The 22,558-nt window shown below is 37.7% G+C and overlaps 1 protein-coding gene across 1 annotated transcript in view; it reads left to right on the forward strand.

Moving 5' to 3' along the window:
- PRMT8 (protein arginine methyltransferase 8) overlaps positions 1-18,672 on the forward strand; it is an 83,225-nt gene extending 64,553 nt beyond the window's left edge. The window contains exons 7-10 of the mRNA XM_040574253.1: positions 1,679-1,794; positions 8,426-8,576; positions 11,131-11,252; positions 13,815-18,672. Of these exons, the coding sequence (XP_040430187.1) occupies positions 1,679-1,794; positions 8,426-8,576; positions 11,131-11,252; positions 13,815-13,898 (473 nt within the window). The 3' untranslated portion in view covers positions 13,899-18,672. The remainder of the gene's footprint in view (positions 1-1,678; positions 1,795-8,425; positions 8,577-11,130; positions 11,253-13,814) is intronic.
- The last annotated feature ends 3,886 nt before the right edge of the window (positions 18,673-22,558 follow it).

Here is a 22,558-nt window from a genome sequence, read left to right on the forward strand (position 1 = left end):
ATTGGTCCTCTCTTTTTATACCTCCATTGTTTACTCTGTATTCAATTATTTCTGTCTCTCTGCCTATATGCATTGCTGCCTTGTTTTTGTTTCTCTTTTTGGTTTATAACTCCTTGATGGTGTCTCCTTACATTTCATTTTTTCCTCTCTTAAGATGGGAGACAGAGTCTTGTATTCACAAGAGAGGCAGGGCTGAGTATTTCAAAGTGCACTCAGAAAATATCAAATTAATTCTGATTTCCCAAACTCTTAATGCCACAGAAGGCTACTGTAGTCAATTTGATTTCCTGCAAAATGTAAAACAGAATTTTATCTTGTAACTCCTTTGATACATTTCTAATATAGACTGTGGTATATATTCAAAGGCATCCTATCTAGGCTGAAGTACATCAGGTGATGGAGACCTCAACTCTGTTAATGAACTTTTTCTTCAGGGTTTCCTAGTTAATCTTTTCTAAGTAAACACATGAAAACAAATGGCTTCTATAAATGTAATCTGAAGTTCCCATATAGTCACAGTACCAGAAACTAACATTTTGATCACCAACCCCCCTGAAATGTTGAGAAACTAACAGCCCAACAAAAAGGTAAGGTATCAGAGAACTATTCATGTCCAGTTTAGCTCCCATTTAGAACCACACAGATTTTTTTTGCTCATACCTCATTTTTACTCATAGCCCACTAGGAACACTGGTAGCATAAATGCTATGTTCTGAGGAGAAAAGAAAAAAAAAAGACATTTCAAACTTGCATACTTTACTTGTTTTCAAACATTTTTTTAAACGTTCACTGAATTTTTCTAGCTGGCCTTCTGCTCAGTACAGGCTGTAGCCCACAACAACTTTGTGACTTTCTTTTCAGCCTTTCAAATGGATTGCTGAATGGAACTTGATTCAGATGATTCATAAGACTAGCATTTCACTTTTATCAGGCTTTTGTTTTCATTTTGTGAAGAGATCTTAAAAGCAGATCCACTGTACTGTTTCCTAGGGTACTGTTTGTTCAAAAAACAAACAAACAAACAAACAAAAACCACGCAAGAGGCATTTGTTGGGACAATCAGAAAAGTTCAAACACAGAAGATCAGCATGGCTTTTAAATAGTTTAGAAGGAGGATATTTTTGCTTTTTGTCATAGTGTACATGCAGATTAAAGCTTGGATCCTCCAAATATTGAAATACACATGTAATTCTACTCCTGTCGGTAATTTGCTTCATAAAACTAAATATTACTTAGATAATTAAAAGAGTATGCATACAAAGAGCTGACCAAATAACAAACTACAAAAATAAGGAAATACTACCCAGAAGGAATAGGAAATACTCCTGAAGGCTATTCCCAAGTCTCAACCTGACATGCTATATTATGTGATTTGGGGCAAAACTCTCAGATATCCAAAACTCTGAAAATCTACAACAAATCTCATATAACATAGCATAGGGAGGATACCCAAAACCAAAGGCCACTTATTGAAAGATATACATTGACAGTTATTTTGCTGTGACTGCTTTATCTATAAAATATGATACAGACTACTGTGGCAGCAAGCAAAGAGTTAATGAGGAAAACTGAAATTTAGCTGATCATACAAATAATTTCAAAGGAAATATGCTTTGAGAAACAAAAAAATATTTTTATTATTACTGCTGGTCTTTGACACATCTATTTGCATTGACAGGGTGGGAGAATGTGTACGGCTTTGACATGACCTGTATTAGGGATGTTGCCATGAAGGAGCCTCTGGTGGACATAGTAGATCCAAAGCAAGTGGTGACCAATGCCTGTTTAATAAAGGTTTGGTAATTCCAAATACACCTAATTATGAATGTTTATACCTAACTGTAGAATTCTTTGGAGACCTGCTTTTGCTTTACTAATATTTTTGTATGCTTTTAACCAGCTACAGAAGCAATCATCATAGAATTCTATCACAGTAAGAAGGAAAACTGTACAAAGTTTTAAATTAGTACTGGTATGTTGCACATGCTTAGCTGTCCACTGAGCAGAACAAGAATATTAATATCTTGATTTCTTATGGAATACCCAAAAGTGAGATGCTTCTTTTGACTCTGTACTTATCTGGCTACTTCTATAAGTGGATGTCAAGCTGTAACTTAAGACTTTTATAATAATACATGTCCAAATACTGGATAAATAGATACATGGTATTTTTAGATATGAATTTTAATTGCCCTACCTTGTAAATAGAGGTTGAAAATTACTGATAGCAAGCTGCTGAAAAAGGCTATTTTAATTGTTTGGAGTAAAAAAGACTGAAGCATTGATTTCTGAATTGGTCAGCTCAGGTGAAATAACACTAGTTTATTCCAGAACATGAGATCAGAATTGGAACCTAGTTTTTGTGCAAATTTCTAATTTTTAGCCTTATCGAGAATGTTACTGTGCTCTTTCAGCCCCAACACCTGCAGCCAGGGATTAACTTGTCCCCTGTTCTACGTATAAGACAGAATGGTCACTACTATCTGTTCACAAGACCATGTTAAGAAACTGTGGCCTACAGGAATGCAAAGCTCTAATATTCCTCCCATGTTATGTGGGACTACTCACATGAATAAGGCTGTCTGCTTCAATAGCAATGGCACGATCAGTTACATGAAGCCCAAAGTTTGCTCATTTATCCCAAAGATTTAGTTCCATTTTGTTCTCTTAATTTTTTTGCCAATAATAAACACAATATTAAGTTTTCCTATACACAAGAAAGAAAGACATACCTGTTGTCTGTAGAACCTTTACTGAAAACAGCAAAAAGGAATAGAAGATAGAAACTCTTTGTGAACACATATGTGCTAAAGGGAATACAAGATAGTTGTGTCTAAAAACAGCCCAAGCCAGAAAATAAGTAATTGTTTAGATTCCATAAAATATCTCTGGAGAGTGAGAGCTCAGGTGGCAAAATGGACTGGCTTCTCTGGTAATAAACAATTTTAAAAGATGCATGCTAATTTGAGAATAAACAAAGCAATAATGTTTAATTGTTCAAACGTTTTATTATGGCATTTCAAGATGGCATGGCTGATTCACAAAGGGTTTTTTTAGGGGTCAATTCAACCTGCCTGCTTTAACAGCTAACTTAGGGTGCCTACCAGATGAATCTAGGTTCCCTGTACATCAGTCAGTAGATGGACTAGTCGCTAGATGCATTCTTAATGGACCACCCAGAGCCCTGTTCTGCAGTTATTTCAATTCTCAGTTTAGATGCTCTGAATTGTTCTACAAAACTAGCAAAAGAAAACAACCTCTGTGTGCTATGTAGCCATGACACTAACTTAGAATGCTGGACATGAGTAAAATTTCCTTGTTTGTACTCTTCAGGAATGGGGTGTAACCCAAGTCTTGAACCCCTCAAGGAACTCTCTAACTGCAGGTGCACTGCTGCAGTGTGTGCAAGGAATACAAGCAACTTCTCCGATATGGAAACACTTCTGCTTTGAATGATCTCTTAAATATATTCCAGGGGCATAGGAATTTTCCTGGAGGCCTCTGAATTCCGGACAGGGAATCTGGCAGGGAGGGCAGTGTGATCAAAGCATCTTCAGTGACAGGTAACCAGAGTCAATAAACATATCTCAGGAAAAGTGTACAAATGGCCTTCTTATGGCCTACTACTTTCAGTAACATTGCTTGGAAAAATTAAGTAGTTTGTTTCAAATTTAGTATAACAGTTATGTTCTCTTCTCTGATACCTTTGCACATTACAGAAATACACCTGTTTGTATTGACTCAAAACTTTTTTCTCTTCATTAATTTTGATTTGATGTCAGCACCAGAGACTACAATAACAATAAATCAATTGGCCACACAGATGTAGAAAAACCTGCAATTTGAGTGACAAAAACTCAGAACCATACAAGAACGAAAGATATGCCACATCCAGTTTGTAATAAAAAATACTGTTGGAAAACACTTCTGAATCTCCTCCACTGTCTAGCCACGAAGAACAAAAAACTATCTTCCTCTATTCTCCGATTTGTCCCACACATTCCAGGAATAGTTTAAGCCCCTGCAGGTCACAATAGCAATTTAAGATTACATAGTTTAATGTTATTTAAAACATGAACCACCTTTCTTGAAAAGAAAAAGAAAGAAAAGAAAAGAAAAGAAAAGAAAAGAAAAGAAAAGAAAAGAAAAGAAAAGAAAAGAAAAGAAAAGAAAAGAAAAGAAAAGAAAAGAAAAGAAAAGAAAAGAAAAGAAAAGAAAAGAAAAGAAAAAAATAAAAGAAAAGAAAAGAAGAGAAAATAAAGGAAAAGAAGAAAAGAAAAGAAAAGAAAAGAAAAGAAAAGAAAAGAAAAGAAAAGAAAAGAAAAGAAAAGAAAAGAAAAGAAAAGAAAAGAAAAGAAGAAAAGAAAAGAAAAGAAAAGAAAAGAAAAGAAAAGAAAAGAAAAGAAAAGAAAAGAAAAGAAAAGAAAAGAAAAGAAAAGAAAAGAAAAGAAAAGAAAAGAAAAGAAAAGAAAAGAAAAGAAAAGAAAAGAAAAGAAGAGAAAATAAAAGAAAAGAAGAAAAGAAAAGAAAAGAAAAGAAAAGAAAAGAAAAGAAAAGAAAAGAAAAGAAAAGAAAAGAAGAAAAGAAAAGAAAAGAAAAGAAAAGAAAAGAAAAGAAAAGAAAAGAAAAGAAAAGAAAAGAAAAGAAAAGAAAAGAAAAGAAAAGAAAAAAGAAAAAAGAAAAAAGAAAAAAGAGAGGGAGAAGAGGGGAAGTGGGGGGGGGAAGAAAACTGTGTGGAAGGAGAAAGGGGGGGCAGAAAGGGGTGTGTGGGAGGGAGAAAGGTGTAAGGGGGAGGGGGAAGTGTGCGGGGAGGAAAGTTGTCGGGGGGGAGAAAGGTTTTATTGGGGGGGTGAAAGGTGGGAGGTGAAAAGGGGGGGAGAAAGAATGGGGGAGAAAGGTGGAAAAAAGTAATGATTTTTAATACACATTCTTGTTTATCAGAGAAAAAAAAATGCATAATTGCAAAGCAAAACCAACCTATATGCTCAAATATCCAATACATTGAGACATTTCCACTATTTTGGAAATATCTTGATTCACCTATATGGAGCCTAATTTCAAAGGACCTGCAGTATTTTCTGCAAAAATCTACCTTTGCTCAGAGAAACATCCAGCCACACAGGTGAGGCACTTGTCTGTGAACTCCAATGACTCTTATGTCCTTCTCCCATCATAATCTTGACCCATGAGTTTAGAATAAGACATTTTCCTCTTCACACTCTGAGACTTTCCTCTTGCTTCACTGCAACTTGAGAGAGCTCCTTTATCACATTCCTTTCTTCCAGCTTCTCCTGAAGTAAAGCAATAAGCACCTATGCCATCCACTTCTCACCTTTCTTTCTAGGTTATTTTGACTAGTTTCTAGGCTTCAAACACTTTTTTTCTTCTCCATTCTTTTCTCCACATGAAAATCTCTCTTGCCTCCACTAAATAACTTTCCCTCTCACTCTTTCCTCTCCAACTATCCTCCCCACAGTCTTTCAGCATCTTCAGATTTAACTCTGCCTATGCCTCCCTTCATCCCCCTGCCTCCCTGCCCTGCCAAAAAAAAAATCAAAAAAAAAATCCAACCTAATAACTTTGGGATTTCGTCCTGTACAAACAGGAAAAGCTGTCAGAAAGCAGGAGTCCAAGGCCTCTGCTGTCTTAAAAACCCCAGCTACACTTGCTCCCGCATTATTTTGTTTAATAGAAACTAGCATATGCTATGATACCTAGTGAAAACAAAACAATCTCTGATAATCAGTTCTTCCTTTCATTGCCCATCCCAAACACACAGAAGTTAATGTTGTTTGTTCTCTTCCCACATTAATACTGCACTCCTTAAAAAAAAAAAAAAACCTTTCTCTTTTCTCTAGCAACTAATTTTACCGATTTTATTTCTCAGCCTTCAAATCAATCCATTTCTGAAGCTGACAATATTGTTTCTACCAATGCTGCCTGTCCCCCAAGTCTACATCAGTACATGAATAGCACTGTCTTCACTGTCACACCCTACATGTGGGTGACCATTTGACCCTCATTCTCCAAACCAATGGAAGAAAAAAGAAAGGAGAGGAAGAAAAAACAAAACAAAAAGCAATCAACCCCTTTCACCCTTCCCCAATCATAGTCCTTATAGAAGTAGAAAAAGAGGCACTAACTGAGATTTGAATGTTTATCTGATCTTCTTGACCACACAATCCTAGCTGAGTATGTAAGTGTAGCGCACCCTAGAAGCAACCTTAATTAAGTGAGAAAATGGGTCAATCATCGTCAGCATTTTTCCCATCAGTAGACACGATTCAGAGCCATTTCTCCCATCAATTATGTTTCCTTCAGCTAGAAATTATACCATTCAAACATCATAGCTGGCTACACCTCATCTGAACTTCACTGTAATCACCCCTGTGATACTAAATTATATTCTATACATCATTTGCTCAGTCCTAAAGCAATTCTTCTCACACAGCCCAAGAATTAAATTTGTGCAGTTTATAAAAACTTAGTCTCTATCAGTCCCTCTGCAACAATGTACCACAGGATGCCTCACAGTCTTTCATGCAGCATCAGCCACAGCATGGACATCCTTATTTAGCTGATGTTTCTGACACTTTTGTCATTGCTCAGCTTAACACATTTTGATTTTATAATATAATTAGGAGCTATATTTTGATGAGATCCCTGCTTAACTGTGACCATTTTGTTGTTTGTTTGTTTTTTCAGTAAGTTATTTAAAAAGAAATGTGGTAAATCATGACTTTTCTACTTATTTTATGCAAAGGTAGATTTATTCTCTAGACCGTTAGCTGTAATCAAGCAACATTCAATGAACAGTGACATTTAATATCAGAATATATAGTTGACAGAGTAAGATTCAAAGGGATCACCAAACCAGGGATCAGACCAGATTCAGAACTGAAATTCTTATTCCTGTTATGCTTTTTTTAAATTTATCTTCTTGTGTGTGTGTGAGGAAGAACATTTGAAGGCTAGCCCAGCTCTAAATGACCACTTACAAGCATGGATCAGTTATAAGCTGTAGTGACTCACAGTGCCAATGCAATGTAATAGAATCACTTTCATTACAGTTAAGTTATTCTTCAGCAGTATTGTGAATTAGATAGACTGAAATTATAGCTTGCTTAAATCATCTCACTATAAGTTTTCAGATTGTCAGAAATGCATGATATGTGATCCATGCAAAGGGCTCAGTAACTGAGATATGGTTGAATCTTCTGATGTCTATTTTTGCAGACTTCTCTTAGATTATAGAATGTAATCACCAAAAGATCCCTCTATTTTGCATGGACATTCCAGTTCCTACTCTGCATTACTGCAGTGTATGTCTGAAGTAATGCTGGTGAGATCAATGATATGATTCATAGTGTTGGTCCTCATGTTGGTGGAATAGAGGAAATTTGGATTTCTGCTTACAAAACTTTTATTTCTCTGTCAGCATGGACAGTTTTGTTGTTAAAACTGATTCTCCTGATAATAGAGAGCAAAACAGTTTGAGGGTCTCCTGCCAAATAAGTCCTGACAAGTACAGTAAGGATAGTGAAGCCAGATACACTTAGAATACCACAAAGTATGCTGACAGAAAAGATTTCCCATAGCATTCAAATATAATTGATAGTATTTCAGATGTAGTATCCTCCCTATCATGAGTACCAGTCTTGTTAGTATTGCAGACAAAAGCAATACCTAGCTGAGAAAATCAGATCAGTCTAAAAAAACTCAGTTTAAGCCTTGAACAGTGAGTTTTGAATATCAATAAAAATAAGCCATCTTGTAGACTCGTTGCTCCCAACTACTGCAATCAATCCATAATATAATTTACATGATTTCCATCTGTATAGTTGAAGAGTAACATCCCTGTGCCTGCTATTTAGCATCCACTACCTGACACAGGATTAGAAAGCATAATCAGCAAAAAGCAGACCCCTGTTTTGCCTCAAATGTTTTGACTGCTTAACATCACCTAGTCAAAGCATATTCCCTTCCAGAGCTGCTCAAACAAATCAGAAGTTTATTCTTATGAAAAACAAAAATAAAAACAATTCTGCCGTCTTTCCTCATGCTGACAGTCCCTGACGATGAAAAGTCTTAGAGCTGGGACATATATATCCATTTCAACATCCACTATGCCTCTATTTGTCAAAGCACACTTGTACCTTGATTTCCTCCAGCTCTTGCAGCTCCTTCCTGCCATTCCCAAGGGCACACTCTTCTGTGACTGACCTCATACTGTCAACTCAGTCAGGTAACTGGATCATTTGCTGATGATTTGATATGTTCAAATGTACTGCAGATTTCTTACAGTGTAAAGGGCTGACAGTTGTCTTTGTTACTGATTATTAAATGAAATGATTAAATACATACTTAGTGCTTAAAGTCACAGACATCTGCATATAAATGTGTTTTTTTTTTTCATTCTCTTCAGGAAGTAGACATCTATACAGTGAAGACTGAAGAACTGGCATTTACTTCTGCATTCTGCCTCCAAATTCAGCGTAATGATTACATTCATGCCTTGGTCACCTATTTTAATATCGAATTTACAAAGTGTCACAAGAAGATGGGATTTTCTACAGGTATTCTGTGCTTCTTTTTGTTACATTTCAATATTGGTGTGTCAGTACTGCTGGTCAGATGGTACATGATGGCTTACTATACCACTAAGTTTTCATTTCAGTGACAAAAATTCTTGTCACTTTGGAGGATGTCAGCAGGATGGGGAAAGGCAACTGCATATAAGAACTCTGCAAAAGCAGTGGCAGAATTTCACAATGGCTACCAAGCTTAGAGCTCAGAAGGAATCAGCCAGGAGTTTGTGCCCATTACCAACCAGTTCTATCTTAATACTGTGTCAAGTTTCTCAGATTAAATATGGGATTGTTGCCTCTGTAAGAGACAGAGCTCAGTTTCCATGTAACTATAAACTCAACAAATGTTTCTTGGTTTTCTGAGTCTAGAACAATACATTATTTTTTTTTTCCCAAAATATAACTACACACATACTGCTTATGTAAACCGTCTCTAACAACCCATCTGCAAAACTCTAACTTACCTTGGTGAGCAGATACTTAAAAGAATAACTCCATTCCTATGAGGAATGGTTTGCTAGACCAAATAAACCAGCCGGTGTTTCAAGAAATGTAAAAAACTCATAACTGGTTTAATGACAAGAACAACAAAATATTGTTGCTGCTGGTTGTTCCTGCCATCATAACACAACTCAAAGTACTGTAAATGGAACCTGATGTAAGTTAAATATTTTGGGAAATATCTTTTTTTCCCCCTCACAACTCTTAGCTCTTCACTGAGAATCAAAACTTGAAGTACTTTGATAAAATGTTTACTTATATTTTATTCTAGAAGTATAACCTTATGGATGATATTATTTGATACCTCATATTCTTATGTTTTTTCAGTAAACACATTTCCCTGGTCTGTAAAGGTTTTACACTACAGTACTTCCCACACCATGATAGGTGTCAGTAACCAATGACAGGCAGAAATTACCAGTGCAAGTTCACTAGGGACTACTCAAACATCTGAATTTAAATCAGAAATTAAAACAAATAAGTAAATCAAAATAAGTAAAATGAAAACCTGAAAGAGGGGCAAAGGAAATTGGCACCATTAAATTAAAGTTTACAGGCATAGCATGTACAGAAATAAACAAATTAATTCCTGACCAGCCAGTCTTACACAACAGGAAAAAGTCTCTGAGATAAGTATCTAAAAGACTAATACCCAAGGCAGAATAAAAATATCTCCTGAGAATATACTACTCTAGAATAATCCATTAATAAGCAAAAGGGAAACATTGGATACCTCATTTAAAATACACTTGCAATAATCATTCCAAAAGGACCTCTGTCACAAGCAGGTGTTGATTGCAGCTTTACATAAATTTTGTTGGAATGGAATTGGTATTGGGGCCAACTATATGCAGTATCTAGATTCTCCTATTCTCAAACAAGAGAAAAGGCAGTTCATCTCACCTGTTTTAGGAGAAGATGACCTTTCTTTGGAAGTGGCTATCTCTTTCCATTAGCTGAGATGATGGTTTAGCTTTGTCACCTCTCTTTGAGATGAACGTCATTTCTGCAGTGTAGCATTCTGAGAACAGGTGAGAGTTCTAAATTTTGGATAATCCTCTGCCTCAGCTCTCTCTAGCTTGAAAAGGCAAGCTTTTCCAAACAGCAAGTGGGACAATACCGGAGGTCCAGGTTTGAAGTAGGATTGCAAAGTGTGTGCTGTTGTCCTCATGACCTATAACATATTTAGTTTTCTCCCAAAGATAAGGAGCAGCACTGGGATTTTGAGGGAAAAGAAATATAAATACAAAATAGTTGTCTAGTTCATGCTCAGGCCTGAAAACAGGTATAAAATGAAGACAAACCCAAAGTGAGTATTGATTTCTAATGACACAATTAAACTAATTAACTGAAATACTTGAGCAAAGGTACCCCAGATTTAACCAAGAGAGACACTTGGCAGAATTTATCTTTTAATTATAAACTTACAGGGCATCAAAGTAAATCTACTAAGCAAGACTGGGGGTTCATTTAGATCTGTATCCATCTCTGGCAATCACCTATAGCATATAGCATTAAAAAAAAACTAAAAGCAGGTCAAGGTGCAAGTACCCTATCCCCAGCTGTGTTCTTGAAACATCTATTTTGTGCTGTTTCAGGATCATGAGTCAAAGGTTTCATCTGTGTCATTGTGATTAGCAGTTTTTTATGAAGCTTTCTTCCATGGTTTTGTGTAATTGTTTTTGAAATAATTTTCACCTCTGACATTCAAATAACTTAGTGGTAAAGATTTCCTCAACTTGAATATATGTAAGTTGAAAGGAAAGAATCAAAAAAGTCCCTGTCATGATCAGTAAGCTTCTTCATAGACTCCTTCTTGTTGGGTGAATCCACATCTGACATATTCCAGTAAAAATCATATGACAACCCATTGACAGTCAATAGAATGGTGTTGTAAAGCATGATTGTTAATATATTATATGAGTTAGATCATTCTATGAGAAGAAGGGCCTTTTTTCAATTGTTTGCAAATCTTAATTTGGTTTATAAGGTAAAAGTCCAATTTAAAGGTCAATAGTAATGCCCATATATATATATTTAGCACCTGATGCTCCCTATACTCACTGGAAGCAAACTGTCTTCTACTTAGAGGACTATCTAACTGTGAGACGAGGAGAAGAAATCTATGGAACGATATCCATGAAACCAAATGCAAAAAATGTGGTAAGTCAGCACCACTGCTTCTAATTCCAACTCTACTGATGACAAATGTTAATCAATAGTAAATAAAATGCATATAAGTAAAACAATGAGCGTGCTAAAGGCTCTAAATTCATGTTTATTAGTAAGAGCTGTAGTCATAGCTTCATCAAAGCTCGTGACAGCAATGATAATGCAGTGTTAACATTGCAGAAGACAGCTTGCAAACAAGCTAGCAAGGGGAGGAAGAAATGGTCCAGATACATCACCAAGTCAGCTGCCCTCTGCAATCAGTTTGGCTCATATTTTGTGACACAAGCAGGCAAGGATCTTTTCATATTGTCACTAAAATCAATGGTAAGACCCCCCCTGCCAAACATAGGATGATCAAGAGTCAACTCCACACCTATGCCCACATTTTCCACTCAGTGCCCAAGAATTCACCCTTCAGGAAATTAAGTAACAGTTTTCAGTGAATCTCCGTTTGAACTCACTAATCAAATGTACTTGAACTCACTATGGTTGTTTCAAAGTCGTGACTGTGCACATACTTATGTTTTGTTTAAAACTAAAGCCAAAACACGATGGATATCACACTATAATGACTGAGAACTTCCTCAGTTTCTCTGCTATGGGCTGATGCCAGTTATTCAGAGCTTCTTTAAACTTGTAAGGAGACTGTGAGACATGGTGTGATGAGCAACCCCTGCATGTACAGACGAACAGAAGTATGGCTTCTGTGAGAAACAGTGGTACCATTTTCAGCCAAAACCCTTGAGCGGAATCTCCTCACTTTTTATTACCACATACAGCCATTAATAGAACCTGATAATAATCCATCCATGCAGTAGCAGTTCTTGGAATATTGTATTTGGTGACTGTGGCAAGTCTTAACATATCAATACCTTTTTTTTTTTTTTTTGCATTACTTTTCCTGTTTTTTCGTACTAAAAACAGATTGGATATGGTTTTCACAGTAGTGTTGATACAGGGGAAGAAATAAACACAAAATAACCTTGTCATTAAAACAATCACATTCACTCCTGAAGCTTACTGCTTGCTGTGAGAGTAGAGGAGAACAGTGTGTTCCCACCTTGATGTCCTTGGACAGACTGAAATATTTTCTTTTGGGCTGTAGTGAGATGGGGGTCTCAATCACTTCTCCCAAGCAACAAATGTTAGGACAAGAGGAAATGGCCTCAACTTGTGCCAGGGGAGGTTTAGGTTGGATATTAGGAACATTTCTTTCACTGGCAGGGTTAAGAAGTATTGAAACAGGCTGCTCAGGAAAGTGTTTGAGCCATCATCCTCGGAGGTATTTAAAAGCTGTGTAGATGTGATGCTTAGGGACATGGTTTACATGTCCCCGGTACAAAAAAGACAGGGATCTCCTGGAAAGAGTCCAGCAGAGGGCCACAAAGATGATACGGGGCCTGGAGCATCTTCCCTATGAGGAAAGGCTGAGAGACCTGGGTCTGTTCAGCCTGGAGAAAAGAAGACTGAGAGGGGATTTCATCAATGTGTATAAATACCTGAGGTGTGGGAGACAGAGGGATTTGGCCAACGTCTTTTCAGTGGTTTGTGGGGATAGGACAAGGGGTAATGGCCACAAGATAGAGCACAGGAAGTTCCGCACAAACATGTGAAAGAACTTCTTCACAGTGAGGGGGAGAGAGCACTGGAACAGGCTGCCCAGGGAGGTTGTGGAGTCTCCTTCTCTGGAGGTATTCAAGGCCCGTCTGGACGCCTACCTGGGCAGCCTGCTCTAAGGAACCTGCTTTGGCAGGGGGGTTGGACCCGATGATCTTTCGAGGTCCCTTCCAACCCCTTCAGTTCTGTGATTATGTGATTCTGTGATTTAGTGGTAGACTTGACAGGTTAACAGTTGGTCTTGATGATCTTAGGTCTTCCAAACCTAAATGATTCTATGAATGTATCAATTCATCGCCCTTTTCTCTAGAGGGTAAAATAAAATATTTCAAATTTGTTTGCACAGAATCTGAATGCAGATTTAGGTGCTAAAACAAATGTGTTCTTGATAGTTATCTTAAGACAGACTGTTTTGATTCTCTTAGTTTTGAAAGGCTTTCTTAATTCTTTGCTCTTCTGAAACATGAAGCCTGTAGAGAGACACCTTCATTACATAGGTCTATGTAGTGCAGCTTTCCAAAACACATGTGATTATAAGAAAAAGAATGGCTGAGGGTTTGTCTACAATGGGAAGTTTACCAGATCTATTTTGGAATAACTCCTAGTTTGAAAGCCCTTTACGCTAAATTAAGATCATCTCAATCAGGTATGCCTTAAAAAATCATTATAGAATACTTATGATAGCACAGCATTTCAGGTTGTAACCAGGACACTAAAGCAGCCTTGAGCAGAATACACAAATATGCCCTAAACATAATGCTATTACATATCTTATATCCTGCTTTTTCAGTGTTAGCAACATTTAAAAAGAAAAGAAGTTTGAAACCACAGTATGCATCTCCTGAATCTTGAGATCTTTTCAAACTCAGAGATAATAACTGAATTCATAAAAAATTAATGGTCTTGCTTACATGTTACATTTAAATCTTTTTACAGCGTGACCTGGATTTCACAGTAGATTTGGATTTCAAAGGACAGCTATGTGAAACATCAGTATCTAATGACTACAAAATGCGCTAGCAAGAAACTTCTCGGTGAGATGAAAAGAATTGTATCAAGTCTTGAACTGCTGAACTTCAAGCTAGGAACAAGTGATCACAAGATTATTATATTAAGCATTAGAACGTTTACTCCAATGGAAAGTGGTAACCTGATCCGTCTTGCAGATAGTACAGAGGGCTGAGATCCCTCTGTGAATGTACAGTGTACAGAACCACAGCTTTTGTCAAACATATAGGAAAAACAAACAACAGTATTGAGTGTTCTGGTTAACTTTAGGATGGCAGAGGATGCATATAAAAATTGTACTACTTACTGTGAATTTCTGGTTCTTCCAAGCTTTGCATGTTACAGGTGATTAGAGCAGCGTCTTCAATATAGAAGACCACTAAAACACATCACCATGATAGTATTGAATATTAATTAAATATTAAATATAGTATAAATATTATATATAATACAATATAATATAATATAATATATATATTGTACATGAGAAAAAAATGTTGCTTCATAATTGGAATTTGTTTTGTGATTACTTAATTTTCATTATGCAGTTACGGAAAGATAATAGCACTACTCTAGGCAGTGTTATATTCCAGGTGTCATTAACTGTCCAAAATTAGAGCTTTGGGAAATATTCCATGCAAAATGTAGGTAAGAGCTGGGACTTTATAGAAGGATAAACAAGTATCTTTTACAATATCCATCTGGAAAATATGGACCATGATTTTTAAAATTCACCTACACAACTGGACGTCTGTCAGAGCTTTAAAGAACATTAGCGTTTTATTTTTGAATATATTCTGTGGTGAGTTTTTATAGCTGGATTTTGCATGAGACCTTCTGAAATCAGACAGCTGGTATTTAAATGTGCTGAATGCAAAGTCTCTGAAAGGGTGGGCAGTTCATGTTTTTTGGCCTTGTAGTTTTTTTGCCGATTTCTGTTCTCTGCAAGATACAAAACCATTTTCAAAAATAGGAAATTAGTGTTTCCTTTTGTTGATGTTTTAGATGAGTTTTAATATGCAAATACTAGTCTCAAGAGTGCAGTGATTTGCTGGAACAAGTTGATGTCTTTAAAAAAGTATCTATGGCTTCTGATATTACTAAGATGTCTGTATCTTTCCCATCCCCTTACATTCCTTGTTTTCATTACAATACCTTATGGTTATAGGTAATGTATTAACTGCTGATAGTTTTTCATACGTATGCATTGAGTATTTTTAATATATGAATATTGACCATTTAATCACAAGTAATTTGTCAAAAACTGTATCATTATTCCTAACTATAAATCTTCCAGTCACTATAGCATTAGGCACTAGATCACGTTCCATTATTTATTGGATGAGATTGCCTTTTTTTTTTTTTTTTTTTTTTGCCTGAAAAGTCTTTTTAATCACCTGTAAATAAAGCTTACTTGAATATGTGAGCTAAGAATGCTGCTGATCAGTAAGCTGTTTGCAGGTTCCTGTTTTGCCAGCATAGGATTGTCAGCTTTTCACTTTTTAGAAACCGGAAATATTGCTTTTCTCTTCATGAAAACTGTACAGTACTTCCATTTTCTTATAGTCTAAAGATTATGGTCTAGGGATTGTATTACATGGTATCTATGTAGAATGAGATTAAACTGTAATTCAGCAGTAAAGATTACTGTTTGCAGTGTAGTTCATCACAGTTCTTTTAAAGTACTTTATTTCATATTCTTGGAATGGGGTAAATAACTTTCCTCACAAAATTACTGGCATTATTTCTGTCAAATATTGCTGTAATTTTCAAGAGATCCACACAGTGAGTAATGGCTTAGAACAGAAAAACCTCCAGAAATCTCTTTCTGTCAACACTTCTGTGATTCTGGAACTCCAAGGTAAGGAATTCTAGATTTTTTTCTCTGCCCCCTCCATTTATATAAAGATACTCTTGACTTTAAAACAACGGCCAGACCAGTCACTTTCAGCTCTGGGAAACTGACTTGTGCTTTTCTTCACATCAAAAGCATAACACATACTTCTCCATCACATAAAGAACTAATCAAATCACAGTGATCAAAAGGAAAATTTAGGCTTCCAGGGCCCTTACACGTGTTATCTGCCACTAATATTCTGAAAGCACCAATGAGTTTAGCATACATAGGGTCTCTTAGCTCAACATCAGTGAAACATAATTGCAAGGAGCTTGAGAGCCAGGTGCAATCAGTTGATGGGCTGATAGGATGTTGTGGTTTAACCCCAGGAAGCAGCTAATTACCACACAGCTTTTCACTCACTCTCCCCAGCACTCAACTGGATGGGGGAATCAGAAGATCAAAAGTCAGAAAACTCATAGTTTGAGATAAAGACAGTTCAGTAAGAAACAAAAACACAAAACCAAAATCAAAAACAAGTGATACAAAACACAATTGCTTACTACCAGCCAACCACCGCACAGCCAGTCTCCAAGCAATGGCAGCAGCCACCAGGCAACTCTCCCCAGTTTTATTGTTGAGCATGATATCATATGGTATGGAATATTCCTTTGGTCAGTTTGGATCAGCTGTCCTGGTTGTGTCCCTTCCCAGAATATTGTGCACACCCAGCCTACTTGCTAGCAGGCAACTTTAGAAACAGAAAACATCTTGACTCTCTCACTGAACAGCACTGATCAGCAACAAATAAAATATTAGTATGTTATCAACATTATTTTCATCCTAAATCCAAAGCACAGCACCATACCAGATACTGTGAAGAAAATTAACCCTATTCCAACCAAACAAGGACAAATTCCACCCCTTATTCCATACCATTTACATCATGCTCACGCCTACACTTTCCAGGGCATCCTCATTAATCACCACCACCTTTCCTAACCTTTTATATATACACACAGATCTCATTCCCTTAGTCTGTTGGTCATATCTTTAAAATGCCTGTTGACTTCATTTAGTCCATGACTTTTGGCTCCATCTATCATAATGGTCCTTCAGGACAAAAAGGTGGTGTGTGGCACTGAATTTTTGCATGCTGAAGCTATCTCTGGTTCTATCACCACTGCATTTGCCTGGTTCCTTACAAGATTCTTCACTAGTTCAGGTGGCTCCTACTGTAATAGAATTGACATGATATATAGCAGCTGCAGCAGAGTTTGACCCTTCCCATAGACAAGTTTGACTTTTTCCAAGGCAAGAGTAACCCAGACTGTGTTTCTCAGACAGTTTTTTATGCGCACTACCTGTCCTTTAACCCCTTCTACAGTATGTATAGGTTTTGATTGGGCAGTGTCAGATTGTCTGGCAGATCCTTTAGTGCTAACTTACCAAGTGGCCTTTGCTAAATGTGTATCCCAGTGCTTGAATGTCCCAGCATCCACTGTTCTCAGTGTAGTCTTTAATAGTCCACTGTATTGTTCAACTTTCTGGAGGCTGGTGCATGATAAGGGATATGATATACCTGGCCAATACCATGCTCTTTGACCCAGGTGTATATTAAGTTGTTTCAGAAATGAGTCTCACTGTCTGATTCATTTCTGTCTGGGGTGCCATGTCACCGTAAGACTTGCTATTCAAGGTCTAGGACAGCATTTTGGGTGGTGTCATGGGGCACAGGATATATTTCCTACCATCAAGTATTTGCTTCCACAACTGTTAGTACATAGTGTTTGCCTTGAAAGGTTGGTGGTAGTGGGATATAATCAATCTGCCAGGTCTCCTCATATTGAAGTCCATACCAGAGAGGCTTTAACCACTTGGCTTGCTTGATCGTGGTACATGTTTTGCACTCATGGATAACCCATGCAGCGATGTCCACGGTCAAGTCCATTTCTCAATCATGAGCCCATCTATATGTTGCATCTCCTCCTTGATGGTCTGAGGTGCCATGGGCCCAACAAGATATAAATAATTCACCCTTATGTTGCTAGTCTAGATCCACCTAAGCCACTTCAATTCTAGCAGCCTGATCCACCTGCTAGTTGTTTTGATGTTCCTCAGTGACACAGCTCTTGGGTATGTGAGCATCTACATGATGTACCTTTACAACCAGGTTCTCTACCCAGGCAGCAATCTCTTGCCCCAGTGCGGCAGCCTGGATAGGTTTGCCTCTGTGCTGCCAATCGCTCTGCTTCCATTGTTGTAACCACCCCCACAGGGCACTTGCCACCATCATGAGTCAGCATAGTGTTAAAGCACTGGCCACTTTTCCCATTCAGCAGTATCTAAAGCCAACTGGCTGGCCTTCACTTCTGCAAACTGGCTTAATTCACCTTCTCCTTCAGCAGTTTCTGCGACTTCTTGTTTAGGGCTCCGTACAACAGCTTTCCATCTCTGATGCTTTCCTACAATACTACAGGACCCATCAGTGAAGAGGAGATATTGCTTGTCATTCTCTGGTAGTTTATTACGCAATGGGATCTCTTCATCAGACATCACCTCCTCCTCTGGTGATAGTCTGAAATCTCTGCCAATCCATGATCACCTCCCAGATTTGTGTCTGGCTGGGGTTTCCTATCCAATGCTGTTGTGTTGTCAGTGTGACCCACTTACTTCATGTAGCAGCGCTTGCATGATGTGTAGAGGGAATCCTGCCTTTGAACATTCAGCTTAGCACAGTTAATCGAGGTTCCAAGAGGAGCTGTGCATCACTACCAACTACTTCTGAAGCACCTCAAAACCCTTCATATGCTGCTAGTATCTCTTTTTCAGCTGGAGTGCAGCAGGCCACAGATTATCCGTATCCCTGACTCCAAAATTCCAAAGGGGTGCTTGCTGCCAAAGGCTCTTGGTGGGGCCTTGCTCCCCTGCTGTGGTGTAAAGCACTTTTTTTTCACCTTGTCCTGTCCAGCCTGGCCCAAGGGCTACTGTACTTTGTTCAAAGGCTTCTCATTGCTCAGGGCCCCATTTGTAATTGTTCTTCCGTGTCACTGGATCCAGGGCTTACAATCAGACTGTAATTTGTAATATATATTCTCAAATGTCTCCAATTTGTTAAAGACATCCTCAAAAAAAACAAACCAAACCAACCAACCAAACAAAAAACACTAAGAAAGTTTGCATTTCTTTTGTGCTAGTTGGTGGAGACATAAATGTTATTTTATTGGTCATAGGTTCATAGTATGGTTTGGGGAGGAAGGGACCATAAAGATCATCTAGTTCCAAACCCCCAGCTGTGGGCAAGGACACCTCCCACTAAATCAGGTTGCTCAAAGCCCCATCCAACCTGGCCTTAAACACTTCCAGGGATGGGGCATCCACCACTTCTCTGGGCAACCTGTTCCAGTGCCTCACCACCCTCACAGTAAAAGAATTTCTTCCTTATATCTAATCTAAACCCACCTTCCTTTAGTTTAAAGTTATTACTCCTTCTCCTATCACTGCACTCCCTGATAAATAGTCCCTCTCTTGCTTTTCTGTAGCCCCCCCCTCCCCCCTTTAAGTACTGAAAGGCCACTATAAAGTCTCCCTGGTGCTCTCTCTACTTCAGGCTGAACATCCCCAGATCTCTCAGCCTTTCTTCAGAGGAGAAGTGTTCCAGCCTTTTGGTCATCTTTGTGGCCCTCCTCTGGATTTGTTCTTATACGTCCATGTACTTCTTGTGCCGGGAGCCCCAGAGCTGAACGCAGTACTCCAGGTAGGGTTTCCTGAGAGCAGAGTAGAGAGGGAGAATCACCTCCCTTGACCTGCTGGCCATGCTTTTTTTGGTGCAGCCCAGGATACAGTTGGCTTTCTGGGCTGCAAGCACACGTTGCCAGCTCATGTTGAGCTGGTGCTCTGTTGTGATAGTATTTGCATCATGTGTGATACACAAAGATGAGTCAATACAGGGTACCTGACAAGTTGGAGAAGATTCATTTCTTCCACTTTCTCCTACCAGCTGATCATCCTCTCAAAAGGTTCACATGGGTGAGCACTACTTGTGAACTTAACTATACACAAAGTTGCATCAGAAGAAAGATTACTAAGTCAAGGAGTTACATTTGTGAACTTAAAAGAGGGATGAATTTGGCTGAGTGTAAGAAGCAATCTTTCAGCAGAATTACTTATTCACTCTTGTTGGCAATTTTCCAGTAAGAGAAATTTGCAAGAGTAGTTTACATCCCTAAAGGAAGATACTACCATCACTGAAATTACACAAGCTACGAATTTTGTCCAAAGACTGTTAGGAAGAGTCTGACATGAGACAAAACAATGTTCTGTAGCTAAAATGTCCTGTAGCTTTGCCAATTCTTGTATTCAAAATTTCTGTATCAGCACTTTAGTCACTTCTAAACTGGTTTTGTGCTCTCACAGCATAGTAGGAATATGCACAATACACTTGTGCTCTGTATGCCCCTTCCTACTGGCTTTTGATTCCTATCTGTTCCAGTACAAAGCCGTCATCTGTGTTTCCAAAAATCTGTGTAGCCCACCAGAGGAGGCTTCATGAAGCAGAGTCCAGTTTCATGACGAACAAATGCATTATGACCTTGGCTTATCTTTACCAACGAGCTTTTATGGGGGTGCTGTGAACAAGCTAAATTCAAAAGGAAAAGGAAAAACAAACAAACAAACAAAAAGATGAAAAAAAAAAAAGATGAATAAAGCATCATTGCTATTAAGACAGTGCTAGGTTTCTGATGGATTTGAGAAAAATACTGACAGGAGGTATAAAACCCTGGTGAAGAGTCAGAAAACAGCAATCCAGCAAGACAGAGGATCAATTAATATCAAGAAATACTGGAGGCTTACAATTCCCACATCTGTTTGATGACCAGCTGGCCAGATGAAGCTTTCTAAAAGTAAAGCCTTGTAGCATGTTAGTCATACCTATCTTCTGTGAGCATTAATCAACAAATAATTGTTTTTTAAGGCATTCAGAGAGATGATTAGGACCTGGTCTGAGGTTTAGCTAACCAAACAGACTGTGAGTAGCTATTGGACATGACAAGAGACAGTCTAAATATAACAAATAAGAAAGTGAGAAGCTAATATTTACAGATATCACAATGAGTGATGTCTGGACTTCACAGGTGATTAAGGAGGAGTTATATGGTTATGTGATGGCTAAATTCACAGATAATTGGAGGGGGATAACAAGGATCTTTTTTGTGAGTAGAAATTGCAAGGCCAGCAGCATCTACGTAACTGCATCAATAATACCATGTAAAGTCAAAGTTACTCATGTAACGGTATCAGAAATATAAAGTTGTTTTTTTTTTTTTTGAGAGATGAAGGGTAGAGAAAGGGTGGGGCCAAGGTGGATGGGGGAAGAACAAGCATGGTAAAATCAAAATTACGTGTAGTAAAAGGGCTAGTTTTATGCAAACAAGGTATTGGTCAGAGAGCTCATCTGACTAAGCCCTGCACCCAAACTGCAGACTATTTAAATCTTATTTCTAACTAGTTTCTGCATGAACCTGATCAGCTGGAAAGGAGAAGAAGGATGTTGTTATCTGTGTTTATTGAGTGATGTTTGTGTGTATGTGGGTGATCACTGATACCTTCCTGTATCCCTTCCAGAACTGAAAAAAATCCATGATACGATTTACAAGCCTAGCGCACACATACCCTACCTGTTAAAAACATATCTTTTGAATAACTCCTGGAAAGGGAAAGCATCTGGGCAAGATGTGAACCTCACATCAATTAAGTGATCTAATAAATTAGATCTGGGTAAATCATTTTTATTAAAAATGTGGATTCCAGCCAGCTGCACAGAGTTCCAGAACACTGGCCAATGCCGTTGCCAATACAGTTTGAAAGAATGCAAGCAGCTGCTTCAGAATGCATTCACCACTGTGATAAACACGCATCCCTGTAGTTTTCCATCTCCCATTTGTTGCAGTTGGAGGATCTGAAGGATCTCAGAAGGAATCTTTTTCTACCATTACTATGGGACTTAGATCCTGGTACTCTACATCATTTCAACACTTAAGTCAGAGGAAATTAGCTAAGTATTTTCCTGTATTTTAAAATTAAAGAAAGTTTAATTCCCTTTTTTTTTATTTTTTTATTTGTGGACAAAGTTGGCAGACTACAGCTGCATTAAAGATATTAGTACGGGACCACTTTTTTAAAAGCTTTGTGTTCTTACAGAGGGCAAGATTCATAACTGTCATTCATTTCTCAAAATCTCATATTTGTATACCTTGACATCAGTAAAATTAAAAAAAAAAATCAAAAATCAAAAAAATAATATTGAAATCTAAAAATTAAAAATCTAAAATTAAAATCTAAAATTTAGATATGTGGAGTTGTCCATTTTCATCAATGGGAAGTGTTGAAATTCTTTTTTCTTGAAAACTTAGGTACCTAGGTCAACATGGGCTGAGGAGGCTACCTAGATGTACAATTCCCATAACACAAAAGAGAACTGGGTATTCAAGACTACCTTGGTAGTCAACCTGTTTTGAAAATCTGAGTCTTTTAGGTATATTGGTCTACCTACAGAAAGGTAAGATGGGGCTGAGAAAGGGAAATACGCACTGCTTCTTTTTAGGAGGTTTGTGACGAAAGCTGAGGTGTATGGAGTAAAAATAAACCTGCATTTCAATGCCAGTTTCTTGACATTGCTTGGGAGACGCAGGTCTGGCAGTTAAAATTCAAATACTTATAAAACTGTTGTTCAAGCCACAGTGTTTTCTGCTTGTCAAATTCTTAATCTTTTATGGCATTCTAATGGCATTGAAGAGGTTAACAATATCTTCTGTCTACCCTTTCATTAATGTCT

Source organism: Cygnus olor, chromosome 1 (genome assembly GCF_009769625.2).
Source record: "Cygnus olor isolate bCygOlo1 chromosome 1, bCygOlo1.pri.v2, whole genome shotgun sequence".
In the NCBI taxonomy this organism is placed as follows: domain Eukaryota; kingdom Metazoa; phylum Chordata; class Aves; order Anseriformes; family Anatidae; genus Cygnus; species Cygnus olor.